This window comes from Cetorhinus maximus, chromosome 1 (genome assembly GCF_964194155.1).
Source record: "Cetorhinus maximus chromosome 1, sCetMax3.hap1.1, whole genome shotgun sequence".
In the NCBI taxonomy this organism is placed as follows: domain Eukaryota; kingdom Metazoa; phylum Chordata; class Chondrichthyes; order Lamniformes; family Cetorhinidae; genus Cetorhinus; species Cetorhinus maximus.
In genome coordinates, this window is record NC_135879.1 from 62,478,719 (window position 1) to 62,491,818 (window position 13,100).

Consider the following 13,100-nt stretch of genomic DNA (forward strand, 5'->3'; position numbering starts at 1 on the left):
GTCATTTCAACCATTTCCTGTTCCCGGACCCTAACCACCTCCTCTTCACTATGGACATCCAATCTCCCTACACCTCCTACTCACCCCAGGGAGGTCTGAGGGCTCTCCTTTCTTCCTTGACCAGTGTCCGAACCACTCCCCATCCACCACCACCCTCCCTCACCTGGCTGAGCTTGTTCGCTCATGGAACAATTTATCCTTTAACTTGTCTCACTTCCTCCAAATAAAAGGCATCATTATGGGTACCTGCATGGTTCCTAGTTATGCCCATCTTTTTGTGGGGTATGTGGAACATCCCTTGTTCCTGTCCTACTCAGCCCTCCTCCCTCAACTCTTTTTCCGGTACATTGAAGACTGTGCTGGTGCCAGGAACTAGTAAGCTTCAAAACAAAAACAAAAATACCTGGAAAAACTCAGCAGGTCTGACAGCAACTGCGGAGAGGAACACAGTTAACGTTTCGAGTCCGTATGACTCTTCAACAGAACTAAGGAAAAATAGAAAAGAAATATAAGCTGGTTTAAGGGGGAGTGGGACAGGTAGAGCTGGATAGAGGGCCAGTGATAGGTGGAGATAACTAAAAGATGTCATAGACAAAAGGACAAAGAGGTGTTGAAGTTGGTGATATTATCTAAGGAATGTGATAATAAAGATACAGATAGCCCTACTGGGGGTGGTGTGGGGGGAAGGGATCGAAATAGGCTAAAAGGCAGAGATAAAACAATGGATGGAAATACATTTAAAAATAATGGAAATAGGTGGGAAAAGAAAAATCTATATAAATTATTGGAAAAAAGGGGGACCGGAAAGGAGGTGGGGATGGAGGAGAGAGTTCATGATCTAAATTGTTGAACTCAATATTCAGTCCAGAAGGCTATAAAGTGCCTAGTCGGAAGATGAGGTGCTGTTCCTCCAGTTTGCATTGAGCTTCACTGGAACAATGCAGCAGGCCAAGGATGGACATGTGGGCATGGCAGCAGGGTGGAGTGTTGAAATGGCAAGTGACAGGGAGGTCTGGGTCATGCTCGTGGACAGACCGAAGGTGTTCCGCAAAGCGGTCACCCAGTCTGCGTTTGGTCTCTCCAATGTAGAGGAAACCGCATTGGGAGCAGCGAATGCAGTAGACTAAATTGAGGGAAGTGCAAGTGAAATGCTGCTTCACTTGAAAGGAGTGTTTGGGCATTTGGACGGTGAGGAGACGGGAAGTAAAGGGGCAGGTGTTGCACCTTCTGCGGTTGCATGGGAAGGTGCCGTGGGAGGAGTTTGAGGTGTAGGGGGTGATGGAGGAGTGGACCAGGGTGTCCCGGAGGGAACGATCCCTGCGGAATGCCGCCAGGGGGGGTGAAGGGAAGATGTGTTTGGTGGTGGCATCATGCTGGAGTTGGCGGAAATGGCGGAGGATGATCCTTTGAATGCAGAGGCTGGCAGGGTGACGTGAGGACAAGGGGGACCCTCTCATGGTTCTGGGAGGGAGAGGAAGGTGTGAGGGTGGTTGCGCGGGAGATGGGCCAGGCATGGTTGAGGGCCCTGTCAACGACCGTGGGTGGAAAACCTTGGTTACGGAAGAAGGAAGACATGTAAGAGGAACTGTTTTTGAAAGTGGCATCATCAGAACAGATGCGACGGAGGCGAAGAAACTGAGAGAATGGGATGGACTCCTTACAGGAAGCGGGGTGTGAGGAGCTGTAGTTGAGGTAGCTGTGGGAGTCGGTAGGCTTGTAATGAATATTAGTGGACAGTCTATCACCACAAATTGAGGCAGAGAGGTCAAGGAAGGGAAGGGAAGTGTCAGAGATGGACCATGTGAAAATGATGGAGGGGTGGAAATTGGAAGCAAAATTAATACATTTTTCCAGGTCCAGACAAGAGCAGGAAGCAGCACCGAAGCAATCATCGATATACCGGAGAAAGAGTTGTGGGAGGGGGCCGGAGTAGGACTAGAACAAGGAATGTTCCACATACCCCATAAAGAGACAGGCATAGCTGGGGCCCATGCGGGTACCCATAGCCACACCTTTTATTTGGAGGAAGTGAGAGGAGTTTAAGGAGAAATTGTTCAGTGTGAGAACAAGTTCAGCCAGACGGAGGAGAGTAGTGGTGGATGGGGATTGTTTGGGCCTCTGTTCGAGGAAGAAACGGAGACCGATCAGACCATCCCGGCGGGGGATGGAGGTATCGAGGGATTGGACATCCATGGTGAAGAGGAGGCGGTTCAACTTTGTAAGTAAGCTTCAACTTTGTTTCTAATTTCCACCTTCTCTCACCTTCACATGGTCCATAGCCGACACTTCCCTTCCTTCCTCGACTTCTCTATCTCCATTTCTGGGGATAGGCTATCTACTAATATTCACTGTAAGCCCACAGACCTCCACAGCTATCTCAACTATGTTTCATCACACACTGCCTTCCGCGAGATCGCCATGCATCTCTGTCGCATCTGTTTTGATGCATTTCTGATATGTCTTCCTTTTTCTCAATCAAGGATTCCCCTCCTCCCAAAACTACTGTGGTTGACATGGCCTCAAACATGACAGACCCATTTACTGCACTTCTGTTCTCAGCCTGTCCCCTCCCTCCCAGAACCATGATAGGATTCCCCATGTCCTTACTTTCCACCCCACCAGCCTCCACATTCAAAAGATCATCCTCCACCATTTCTGCCACCTGCAGCATGACGTCACCACCAAAAACATCTGCCCCTTCCCTCCCTTGTCAGCATTCAGATGGGGCCATTCCCTCCATAACACTGTGATCCAATCCTCAATCATTCCCAACACCTTGTCCCCTTCCCATGAAGTCACAGGAGATGTAACACCTGCTCTTTTATCTCACTATCCAAGGCCCCAAACATTCATTCCAGGTGAAGGAGCAATTTACTTGCACTTCTTTCAATTTAGCGTATTGCATTCGCTGCTCACAATGTGGTCTACTCTACATTAGGGAGACCAAATGCAGAATGGAGAACTGTTTTGCAGAACACCTCCACTCAGTCCATATGCATGGCCCTGAGCTTGCAGTTCGTTACTATTTTAATTCACCATCTTGCTTTCGCACTTACATTTCTGTCCTCAGCCTGCTACAGTGTTCCAGTGAAGCTCAAGTCAAACTCAAGGAACAGCACCTCATCTTCTAATTCAGCATTTGACAGTTTCTGGACTCACACTAAGTTCAACAATTTCCAAGGACTCTGACCCCCATTTAGATTTTTTTTGCCACGTGCCAGTTTAATTTTGTTTTAGCTTTCCGTCAGAGCTGTTCATTTTCTGCCATTCACACTCTGGACAAATGCTTTCTTTCTTTACTACAACCATTACCACTCCATTTGTCTTTTGTTCCATGACATCTTCATCATTTAATCTCTCCCATTCTCTATCCTAACCCAGACTTTCCCTTTTGTTGAAACATGCAAGATTCTGAGGGGGTTTGGCAGAGTAGATGATAAGACGATGTTTTCTCTCATGGGGGAAATCTAGAATTAGGGGGCACAGTTTAAAAATAAGAGATCTCCTATTTAAAATGGAGACGAGAAGGAATTTCTTCTCTCAGAAGGCTGTTGACCTTAGGAATTCCCTTCTTCAAGGAACAGTAAAGGCTGGGTCATTGAATATATTCAAGGCTGATTTAGACAGATTTTTGATTGACATAGGAATAAAGGGTTATTGGGGAAAGTAGGAAAGTGGAGTTAAGGCCACAATCAGATCAGCAATGATATTATTGAATGGCGGAGCAGGCTTGATGGGCAGAATGGCCTACTCCTGCTCCTATATCTTATGTTATGTTCTTCTTTCCCCACCCCCCTTTCAATGGCATAAAACCCAACACATTTCTGCCTTCCTTCGGTTCTGAAGTCATATTCGACTCAAAACATTTAACTTTCTTTTTCCACAGATGTTGCGAGTCCTGCTGAGTATTTCCAGCACTCTGCTTTCATTCTACCCAACCATACATTTGGTTATCTACTGCTCAGTTATCAGCATTCTTCAGGTTCTTGCACTCCAAGAAACAAATATCTAAATTACTCTATGCAAAAGTGATAATAGCTTAGGATTCTGCAAGCATCCACAAAGAGAAAATTGCATTCCAGTTATGAATTCAGTGGCAGAAGATAAAATAAGGCAACCAGGAAATGGCCTTAGGTAAAATCTATTGGTGTAACACAATGGCCATCTTGTCAGAATGCTACATCAAATATGATTAATCTACAATAAGTCCTTGCAGCTGCCCAATTCTGTGTGCCTAAACTAATGCAGTTGTCCAAGGAAAACACTTAAAATATATAAATTTGAAAAAGTCCAAAAAACATAACTTTTATTAGATGATGTCCAGTATGTACTAGGACAGCTGGGATGAGGTATAACTAGATCTGGAGCACAAGTCTTCAGCACAAGATGTTGTTGGGCCCCATATCTGCATAGCTAAAGGCTCTTTAAATACAGTGGTCCAAGAAGGCTGTTCACCATCACGTTCTCAAGGGCAACTGGTGTTGGGAAATAAATGCTGGCCTTGACACATGTACACAGCCCACGAATGAACAAAAAAAAACCTGAGTTGTTTTTGAAGCAGGCAATGTATTGCATGATGACATTTACAAATGCATGCTTGTCACATGATTTCCCTACACTTTAAGCTAGGTTATACTTAATCAATATATGGAATATGTGAAATTAGGAATTATGATACCATCCCATTAGTGCAGTTAAAAATTTCAGACTGGATTATTTAACCACATAAACTTGGTGGAAGACCTTGCTGTGCTCCCTTAGCACATATCATCTAAAAAAAATGGCTGGTAATTGCTTACACTTCTACATCACTAATTGATTTGTTAATGATTAACATCTAATCCAGATAGACCTTACCAACTCTCTTATAGGTGCACAGAATCCTAGTGTTATCAGGGCTCATAAAATATTAATCAAGGGCCAAATTCAGAGCAACCGTTCTGTTCCAAGAGGTCAAAGCAGGTCAGAACCATATAATGAGAAAAAACAACAGGCCAGGTCCTTCCAGTGTAACCTAATACCCTTGTTACTTTACACTGGCCCCTGGGATCAAATTCAGTAGCAAAACTTCTAGTTTTCCCTTACACAACAAAAATGTTTTTCCAAGTATCATCATAAACCTTCTGCAAACTTAATATATTTAAACAATTTCCTTGCAAAGTGGTTCTATTTTCCACCAAATTTATGTAACATGGCTTTGTAAAAAGAAAACCAAAACTGATGTTGCATAAACACATGAATCAGACTTTTTTAAAAAATAGTCAATTCTCAGGGGTAGGACAATCCACAAACTATTACAATTCATACATGTTTACTCAACGCATGTTTCATATATATTATATAGTACATGATACTGACCAAATAGTTTCACAGGATTTAAGTGAATAAACATTGTTGATGTATTATTTTGTCTTTGCATTCTTAATTGGGCCTGAAGAATGGATTTGCTTATCTGAAGTTCTTTTAATAGGTATTTCTCTATCCAAAATAACTACCATGTTTACTTGTACATAATTATAAAACAGGAGAAAAAAAGGTATTGAAAAAAAGTCAAAACCTCTGCTAAATTCTTAGTGGCACAATACATGATGTAATGCTTTTTTTTCCAGAGGGTAACAAATTTCTCCACTGAAAAACTGCCCTACAGCTGAAAAGTTTGGCAGCAGTCACCTTGAGACATAGATCACAGTGGCATTTGCTCACTAACACAGGTGTTATGAACCTTTGAATTCTGAAGTTGGAAATCTTGCATCAGTCATCCACGTGTGTATGGACGTATTGGAATATACTGCAAACTCTTTGGTAACTAAAAGCTTCATTTAACAAAGATGTACCTCTTAGAATAAAAAATACTAAAACAACATTACCTTCCTTCGTTAACAAGCTCAATAAATGCAAGACCAGCATTTTTCTGAATGGAGTTCTGCCATTCCTGTAATAAAAATTGGAAAAAAAAATCAGAGAGTTCTTCCCAAATGAAACAGAAATAAATCTGGTTGCCATGTGATCCATATGGTCCATGGCCTTCACACCATCACTGCCAATTGACTGACATTTGCTACAAATCTTTACTTTATAATTAGTGAAGATAAAAATTGCCGAAAGAGAGAATAAAACACATTTATCATGATATAATTTAGCATTATCCACTTCACACACAATTACCAAGGAACACCCTAGACTAAACAACTTCCAAATAAACCTCAGTTGAATCAAACCTTAAGTGAGTTTTAATCGCTCTGGAAGAGCTTAATGGTCAATGTCTTTCATGACTAATTTAATACTTCAACACTGTATGTACACACATTACAAGAACAATAAAACAATTTGATGTGCAATATATAAAGGGCTGAGGTAGCCATCTCCCAGTGGTACTGAAAAAAAAAACAAGCTAAAAGCCTCAGACATGACCACTAATGCTGCTAAAGTGCCGGAAATCATATTTTAGCACTTCAGAGAGATGGGTTGTTAGATGCAATTAACTGAGTCAATAAATTCATACCTATTACTAAATTGTAAATTGATGTGATTCAGAAACGTTTCATGCCATATTTGAATCTCATTATCTTACATCAACAAATCAAAAAAAGAGAACTGTACATATAAGATACAATTGAATCCACATAATAAAAGTGCACAAAGCGATTATATTTTTCTCTTTTATGGTGCTCACATTTTGCAGTCAATTCATCCATCCTAGTTAGCTATATGCACAACACTGGCAGTATGTTAGCACTTCACCTGAGCTAGAAAACTGAGGTTCAAGTCCCACTTCAGAGACTTTAGCAAATAGTACAAGGCTGAAATTCCATCTTTTGCATTGGATGTTAAATTGAGTCCTCATCTACTTTCTCACGTGAATATAAAAGATCCCATGGTACTAATCTAAGAAGAGCAGGAGTGTTCTCCAGCTGACCTTGACAACATTTATCCCTTACCCTACAATGAAAACAAAGGATCTAACTATTTATTTCATTGCCCTTTGTGGGATCTTACTAAGCATAGAAACTACAAAACTACTCAATAGATAAACAATACAGAATATAATAATTTTACATTGTGCCACATGTTCAAGAATAACTTCTATGAGTGTCACTTAAAATGCTTCCACATACAATTATCCATTTATATTATGCTTTTGTCTATTAAAATTCAGCATTTAATCACAAGTTGCACCTTCTCTATGAAAGATGAGCTCTTTGACAGGGCCCAGCTACAAGGGAGTTAAAAATGATCAGCTCCTTTAGTAATGAAAAAAAGTGGAATTTACACAGCAAGAATATCTAAGGTTCTACATCATTTCCAATACTCTTAACTCTCAAATTTCTACGTTTCCTCTCCAACTGGGAGCACAGCAAAATGGAATTTCTACAACAAAGCCACATCTATTAAGTGCCATTCATTATGCCAGGTGAGATAGCTCATTATATTATACAACATGACATACGATACATAGGAACAAGGAACAGGAGTAGGCCATTCAGCCCCTCGAGCATGCTCCGCCTTTTAATAAGATCATGGCTGATCTGATAGTAACCTTAAATCTGCATCCCACCTACCCCCGACAACCTATCACCCATTTGCTTACCAAAAGTCTATCCACCTCTACCTTAAAAATATTCAAAGACTCTGCTTCCGCCACCTTTTCAAGAAGTAAGTTTCAAAGGCTCATGACCCTGAGAGAAACAATTTCGCCTCATCTCTATTTTAAATGGGTGACCCCTTATTTTTAAGTCATGACCCCTAATTCTAGCGTCTCCAACAAGAAACATCCACCCTGTCAAGTCCCCTCAGGATTTTATATGTTTCAATCAACTTGCCTTTTACTCTTCTAAACTCCAGCGGATACAAACCTAGCCTGTCCAACCTTTCCTCTTAAGACAACCCAACCATTTCCAGGTATTAGCCTGGTAAACCTTCTCTGTACTGTTTCCAATGCATTTACATCCATCCTTAAATAAGGTGACCAATACTGTACATAATACCCCAGATGAGGTCTCACTAGTGTTCTGTGTAACTGAAGCATAACCTCCCTGGCTTTTGTATTCAATTCCCCTCGCAATAAATTATAACATTCCATTAGGTTTCCCAATTACACGCTGTACCTACCTACTAGCCTTTTGCAATTCATGCACTAAGACACCAAGGTCCCTCCGCATCTCAGAGCTCTGTAATCTCTCACAATTTAGATTTGCTTCTCTTTTTTTCTTCCTGCCAAAATGGACAATTTCACATTTTCCCACATAATACTCCATTTGCCAGATCTTTGTCCACTCACTTGGCCTATCTATATCTTTTTGTGGCCTCCTTATGTCCTTTTTACAAGTTACTTTCCTACCCATCTTTGTGCTAAGAGGCAAATTTGGTAACCATTCCATCAATCCCTTCATCCTGTTATGACGCGACAGATGACGTGTGCCAGGCGGACCAAGTCCATGAGGGAAACTTGATCACACTATCACAATGGTTTTGCAATTTGTATTTATTATGAAATGTGTGCACTGAATTCAGAAGTAATAAGTGCACCAAGACCTTCAAAGATTTTAAGAATTAAATTAATTTATCAAAATGAAATATGTCAAGCACACACTTAAGACGAGAATTACTTACTACTATAATAGCTCCTAAAATTCCTAATTAACCTGACCCCCAGCTGCACCCCCTTCAAGGCAATGGCCCAAAATAGGTATTAGAATTAAAACAGAACCAGCAAATTAACACGATGCCCACTTTACAGCGGAATCCCAAATGGCTTTTTCCCAACTTCAGTTTTGTTATATAGACTTATGCACAAATGTTGGACACTTCATTAAGGCTATTTCACACACTCCTGTTAGACCTTACATGGCCTTCAGACACATAGCCTTTCATTCTCCTTTATTTATGTTTCTCTCTTTTTAAGATGTAAATTCTATTGTTCCATATGTCTTTGAAACTGTATCTTCCTCATAATATAAAAACTTTCATGTTGCCAATATATAGTCAGTAAACCTTTGCGAAAAATAAACACATTCCTTAGCCTTGCTTATCTGGCTAGTTGTAAACAGACTAAGATCCCTTTAAAATCCAAATCTCTTCATTTATCTAAAATGCAAATTTCTTTCGCACCTTACGTGCTAAGCCAGCATCCATGTTTACTCATTAGCATGTCAAGCACTTAGCTTCTTTTGATGATTTCAAACTTGCAGTCTACTTGACTCCAAATGTAATTAGATCACACAAAGACCCAACTATACTTATCCCCATATACCTACTTCACAATAAACCAGAAAATTATGAAAATTATTATACTTTCATCACAATCCAAGTCGTCTATACAAATTGTAAACAGTTGAAGTCACTACACTGATCCCTGTGGCACACCATTTGTTACATCTTGCCAACCTGAAAAAGACCCATTTATGCCTACTCTCTGCTTCCTGTTAGCAGCCAATCTTCTATCCATGCCAATATGTTACCCTCTCTGTCATGAGTTTTTATTTTCCACAATACCTTAGACGCGACACTTTATCAAATGCCACCTGGAAATCTAAGTACAGTGCATCCATCCGTTTCCTGTTCTACACAGCACATGTTACTCCCTCAAAGAACTCCATTAAGTTGGTTAAGCATGATTTCCCTTCCACAAAGCCATGTTGACACTGCCTGATTACCATGAATTTATCCAAGTGCCCTACTATAGCTTCTTTAATGTGAGCTTCTACCATTTTTTATATGACAAATGTTAAGCTAACTGGCCTGTTGTTTCCCACTTTCTACCTTCCTCCCTTTTTGAATAAAAAAGTTACATTTGCTATCTTCCAATCTAGTGGGGGCCTTCCCCAAATCTAGGGAGTTTCGGAAAATTAAAACCAATGAATTAACTATCTCATTAGCCATTTCTTTTAAGACCCTGGGATGAAGTCCATCCGGGCCTGGACACTTGTCAGCCCACAGCTCCAACAATTTACTGAGTACCACTTCTCCGCTGATTGTAATTTTCCTGAGTTCCTCCCTCCCTTCCATTTCCTGATTTATAGCTGCTTCCGGGGATGTTACTTGTACTCTCTATAGTGAAGACTGATGCAAAATACCTGTTCAATTCATCTCCCATTTCCTTGTTTTGCATTATCAATTCTCCGGACTCACTTTCTATAGGACCAATGCTCTCTTTGTTAACTTGTTTCTTTTAAAAATATTAATAGAAACTCTTACTATCTGTTCTCATATTTCTGTCTAGCTTTCTTTCATACTATAATCTTTCCCTCCTTACTAATCTTTTGGTCATCCTTTGCTTTTCCTTATATTATGTCTAGTCATCTATTCTGTCCAATCATCTGGCCTTCCACCTATCTTTGCACAATTATATACTTGTTCTTTAAGTTCGATACTATCTTGAACCTTTCTAGTTAATCAGAGATAGTGTGTCTATCCCTTGGGCATTTTCTTGCTCGTTGGAATGTATCTATTCTGTGTATTCTGAAACATCTCCTTAATGTTTGCCACTGCACCTCTATTGACCGATCCCTTAACCTAATTTGCCAATTCACTTTAGCCAGCTCTGCATTCATGCCCTCATAATTGCCCTTATTTAAGTTTAAAAACATAGTCTTGGATCCACTCTTCACTCCCTCAAACTGTATGTAAAACTCAAGGATATTATGGTCACTGCCATCTAGGGGCGCCTTCACTATGAGATCATTAATTAATCCCATCTCGTTGCACAATACCAGGTCTAGTATAGCCTGGTCTCTGGTTGGCTCCAGAACATGCTGTTCTAAGAAACTATCCCAGAAACATTCTAGGAGCTCCTCATCTAGGCTACCTTTGCCCATCTGACTTTTCCAGTTTATATGTAGATTAAAATCATGATTATCGCCGTGCCTTTCGGACAAGCTCCCTTTATTTCTTCGTTTATGTTCCATTCTACCATGTGGTTACTATTAGGGGCCTATACACGACTCCCACAAGTGAATTCTTGCCTTTACCATTTCTCATCTCTACCCAATCTGTTTCCACATCCTGGTTTCCTGAACTTAGGTCATCCCTCTGTATTGTGCTAATACCATAATTAACTAATAGGGTCACCTCTCCACCTTTTCCTCACTTCCTGTCGTTCCTAAATGTCTTATACCCTTTAATATTCAGGTCCCAATCCATGTCCTCCTGCAGCCATGTCTCTGTAGTGGCTATCAAATCATACTTAATTATTTCTGTGTGCACTCTCAGTTCATCTGTTTTGTTTTGAATGTTTTGTGCATTCAAATACAGAGTCTTGAGTTTTATCCTGGTATTCTTTTGATAACCTCTAGTCTCATCTGTTGATTTACTGTTAGATTTGTACTCTCTATCCCTTCCAGTCATGGTCTGTTTTTCCACTTCCCGTAATTATACCTTTCTCTTTTGCCTTGTCTCTACTCTTTGGTTTACCACATCTTCCCAAATTTGTACTCTTGCCCCCACAACTTAGCTTTGAGCCACACATTCACCTCCGTAATCTCATTTGTCCTATGCCAATTTGCATGTGGTTCAGGTAATAATTCAGAGGTAATGGCCTTTGAGGATCTGCTTCTTATTTTGATGCCAAGCTCCTCATGCTGACTACGCAGAACCTCCTTCTCTGCCCTGCTTATGTTATTGGTATCAACATGGACCACGACAACAGGGTCCTCCCCCTCCCACTGCAAATTCATCTCCAGTCCCGAGCAGATGTCATGAACCCTGGCACCAGGCAGGCAACACAGCTGTCTGACTTTCATTCTTTGCTGCAGAGAACGGTGTCAATCCTTCTTGACTACACTGTCCCCTACTACCACTACATTCCTTGTAACTCTCCCCTGCTTAAATGGCTTCCTGTACCACAGTGCCATAGCCAGTTAGCTCTCCCACCCTGAAGCTCCCACTCTCATCCAAACAAGCTGAAAAAATCCTCAAACCTATTGGACAATTGCAAGGGCTGAGGCTCCTGCACCCCTGCCCTCTGGGTCCTCTTACCTGCCTCACTTGCAGTCATACTCTCCTATCCCTGACCACTGACCAAATCAGAAGACTCCATCCTAAGGGGTATGACCACTTCCTGGAATAAAGTGTCCAGGTAACTTTCCCCCTCCCTGATATGCTGCAGTGTCTGCAGCTCAGCCTCCTGCTCAATAACTCGGAGTTGAAGTTCCTACAGCCGTAAACACTTACTGCAGATGCGTTTGCCCTGGATCACACTGGTATCCAGAAGTTCCCACATCCTGCAATCGCAACACATCACTTGCCCTGCCATCTCCAATATGTGCTAATTAATTAATTGTTAATTAAGTAATATTAATAAAACTTATACTTCCCAATAGGTTTTGGCACTGCCAGTAAAGTTTACAATACTGATAAAACAATACAGTACTTACAATACTGATAAAACTAATAATACCAGTTACTGGTTTACCTGCTCCTTCTGCTGCAAAGTGGAAATCAAATACTAGAGGCTGAAAAAGAGTAGAAGCAAAAAAAAAAAAGCACCTCCTCCCTGCCCTTCACTAAACTCTTCATTCAGCACGCTTTACTTCTTGCAGTAAACCTTACCTAAAGCACCTCTTTGCCCCTATACGCCGAATTCCCACTTTGAAACAAATTCCCAAATATACTCGAACTTGAAACGTTAACTCTGTCTCTCTCTCCACATATGCCATCAGACCTGCTGATTTTTTCCAGCATTTTTTGTTTTTGTCCCAAATATACTCACTCAGTCTCTGTCTCACTCAAGCCGAAGTCTCCCCTCACTGACCGTGCACTCACTGACCGTGCACCTCTTAATGTCATTATAACAGTGATTACACTTCAATATAAAGCACTTTGGAATGTCCTGTGGTGCCATATAAATGTAAGATATTTCCATCTTTTTGAACTGAATACCTCGAGAAGTATGGGTATGGCAACTTTGTATTTTAAAAGCAGGTTGAACAGTTTTCCATGTTGCAAGTACTTTTTCCGAAAAATAGTTCCTGATTTTATGCTTACTTTGCTCCCCTTCTGAAGTTTTTCACTCCTTACTGAGTTACAATTTCACAGATGCTAGGTGCCCTCTGGCACCTCATTCTGTTCACCAATCTTCAGGGCTGAACTTGGGTCGGGAGCCC

General features: G+C 41.0%; 1 protein-coding gene across 1 annotated transcript in view; it reads right to left on the reverse strand.

The window, feature by feature from the left end:
- The window catches only part of lrba (LPS-responsive vesicle trafficking, beach and anchor containing), a 913,498-nt gene that overhangs the window by 536,185 nt on the left and 364,213 nt on the right, over nucleotides 1–13,100 (reverse strand). The window contains exon 34 of the mRNA XM_078541260.1: nucleotides 5,868–5,932. Within this exon, the coding sequence (XP_078397386.1) occupies nucleotides 5,868–5,932 (65 nt within the window). The remainder of the gene's footprint in view (nucleotides 1–5,867; nucleotides 5,933–13,100) is intronic.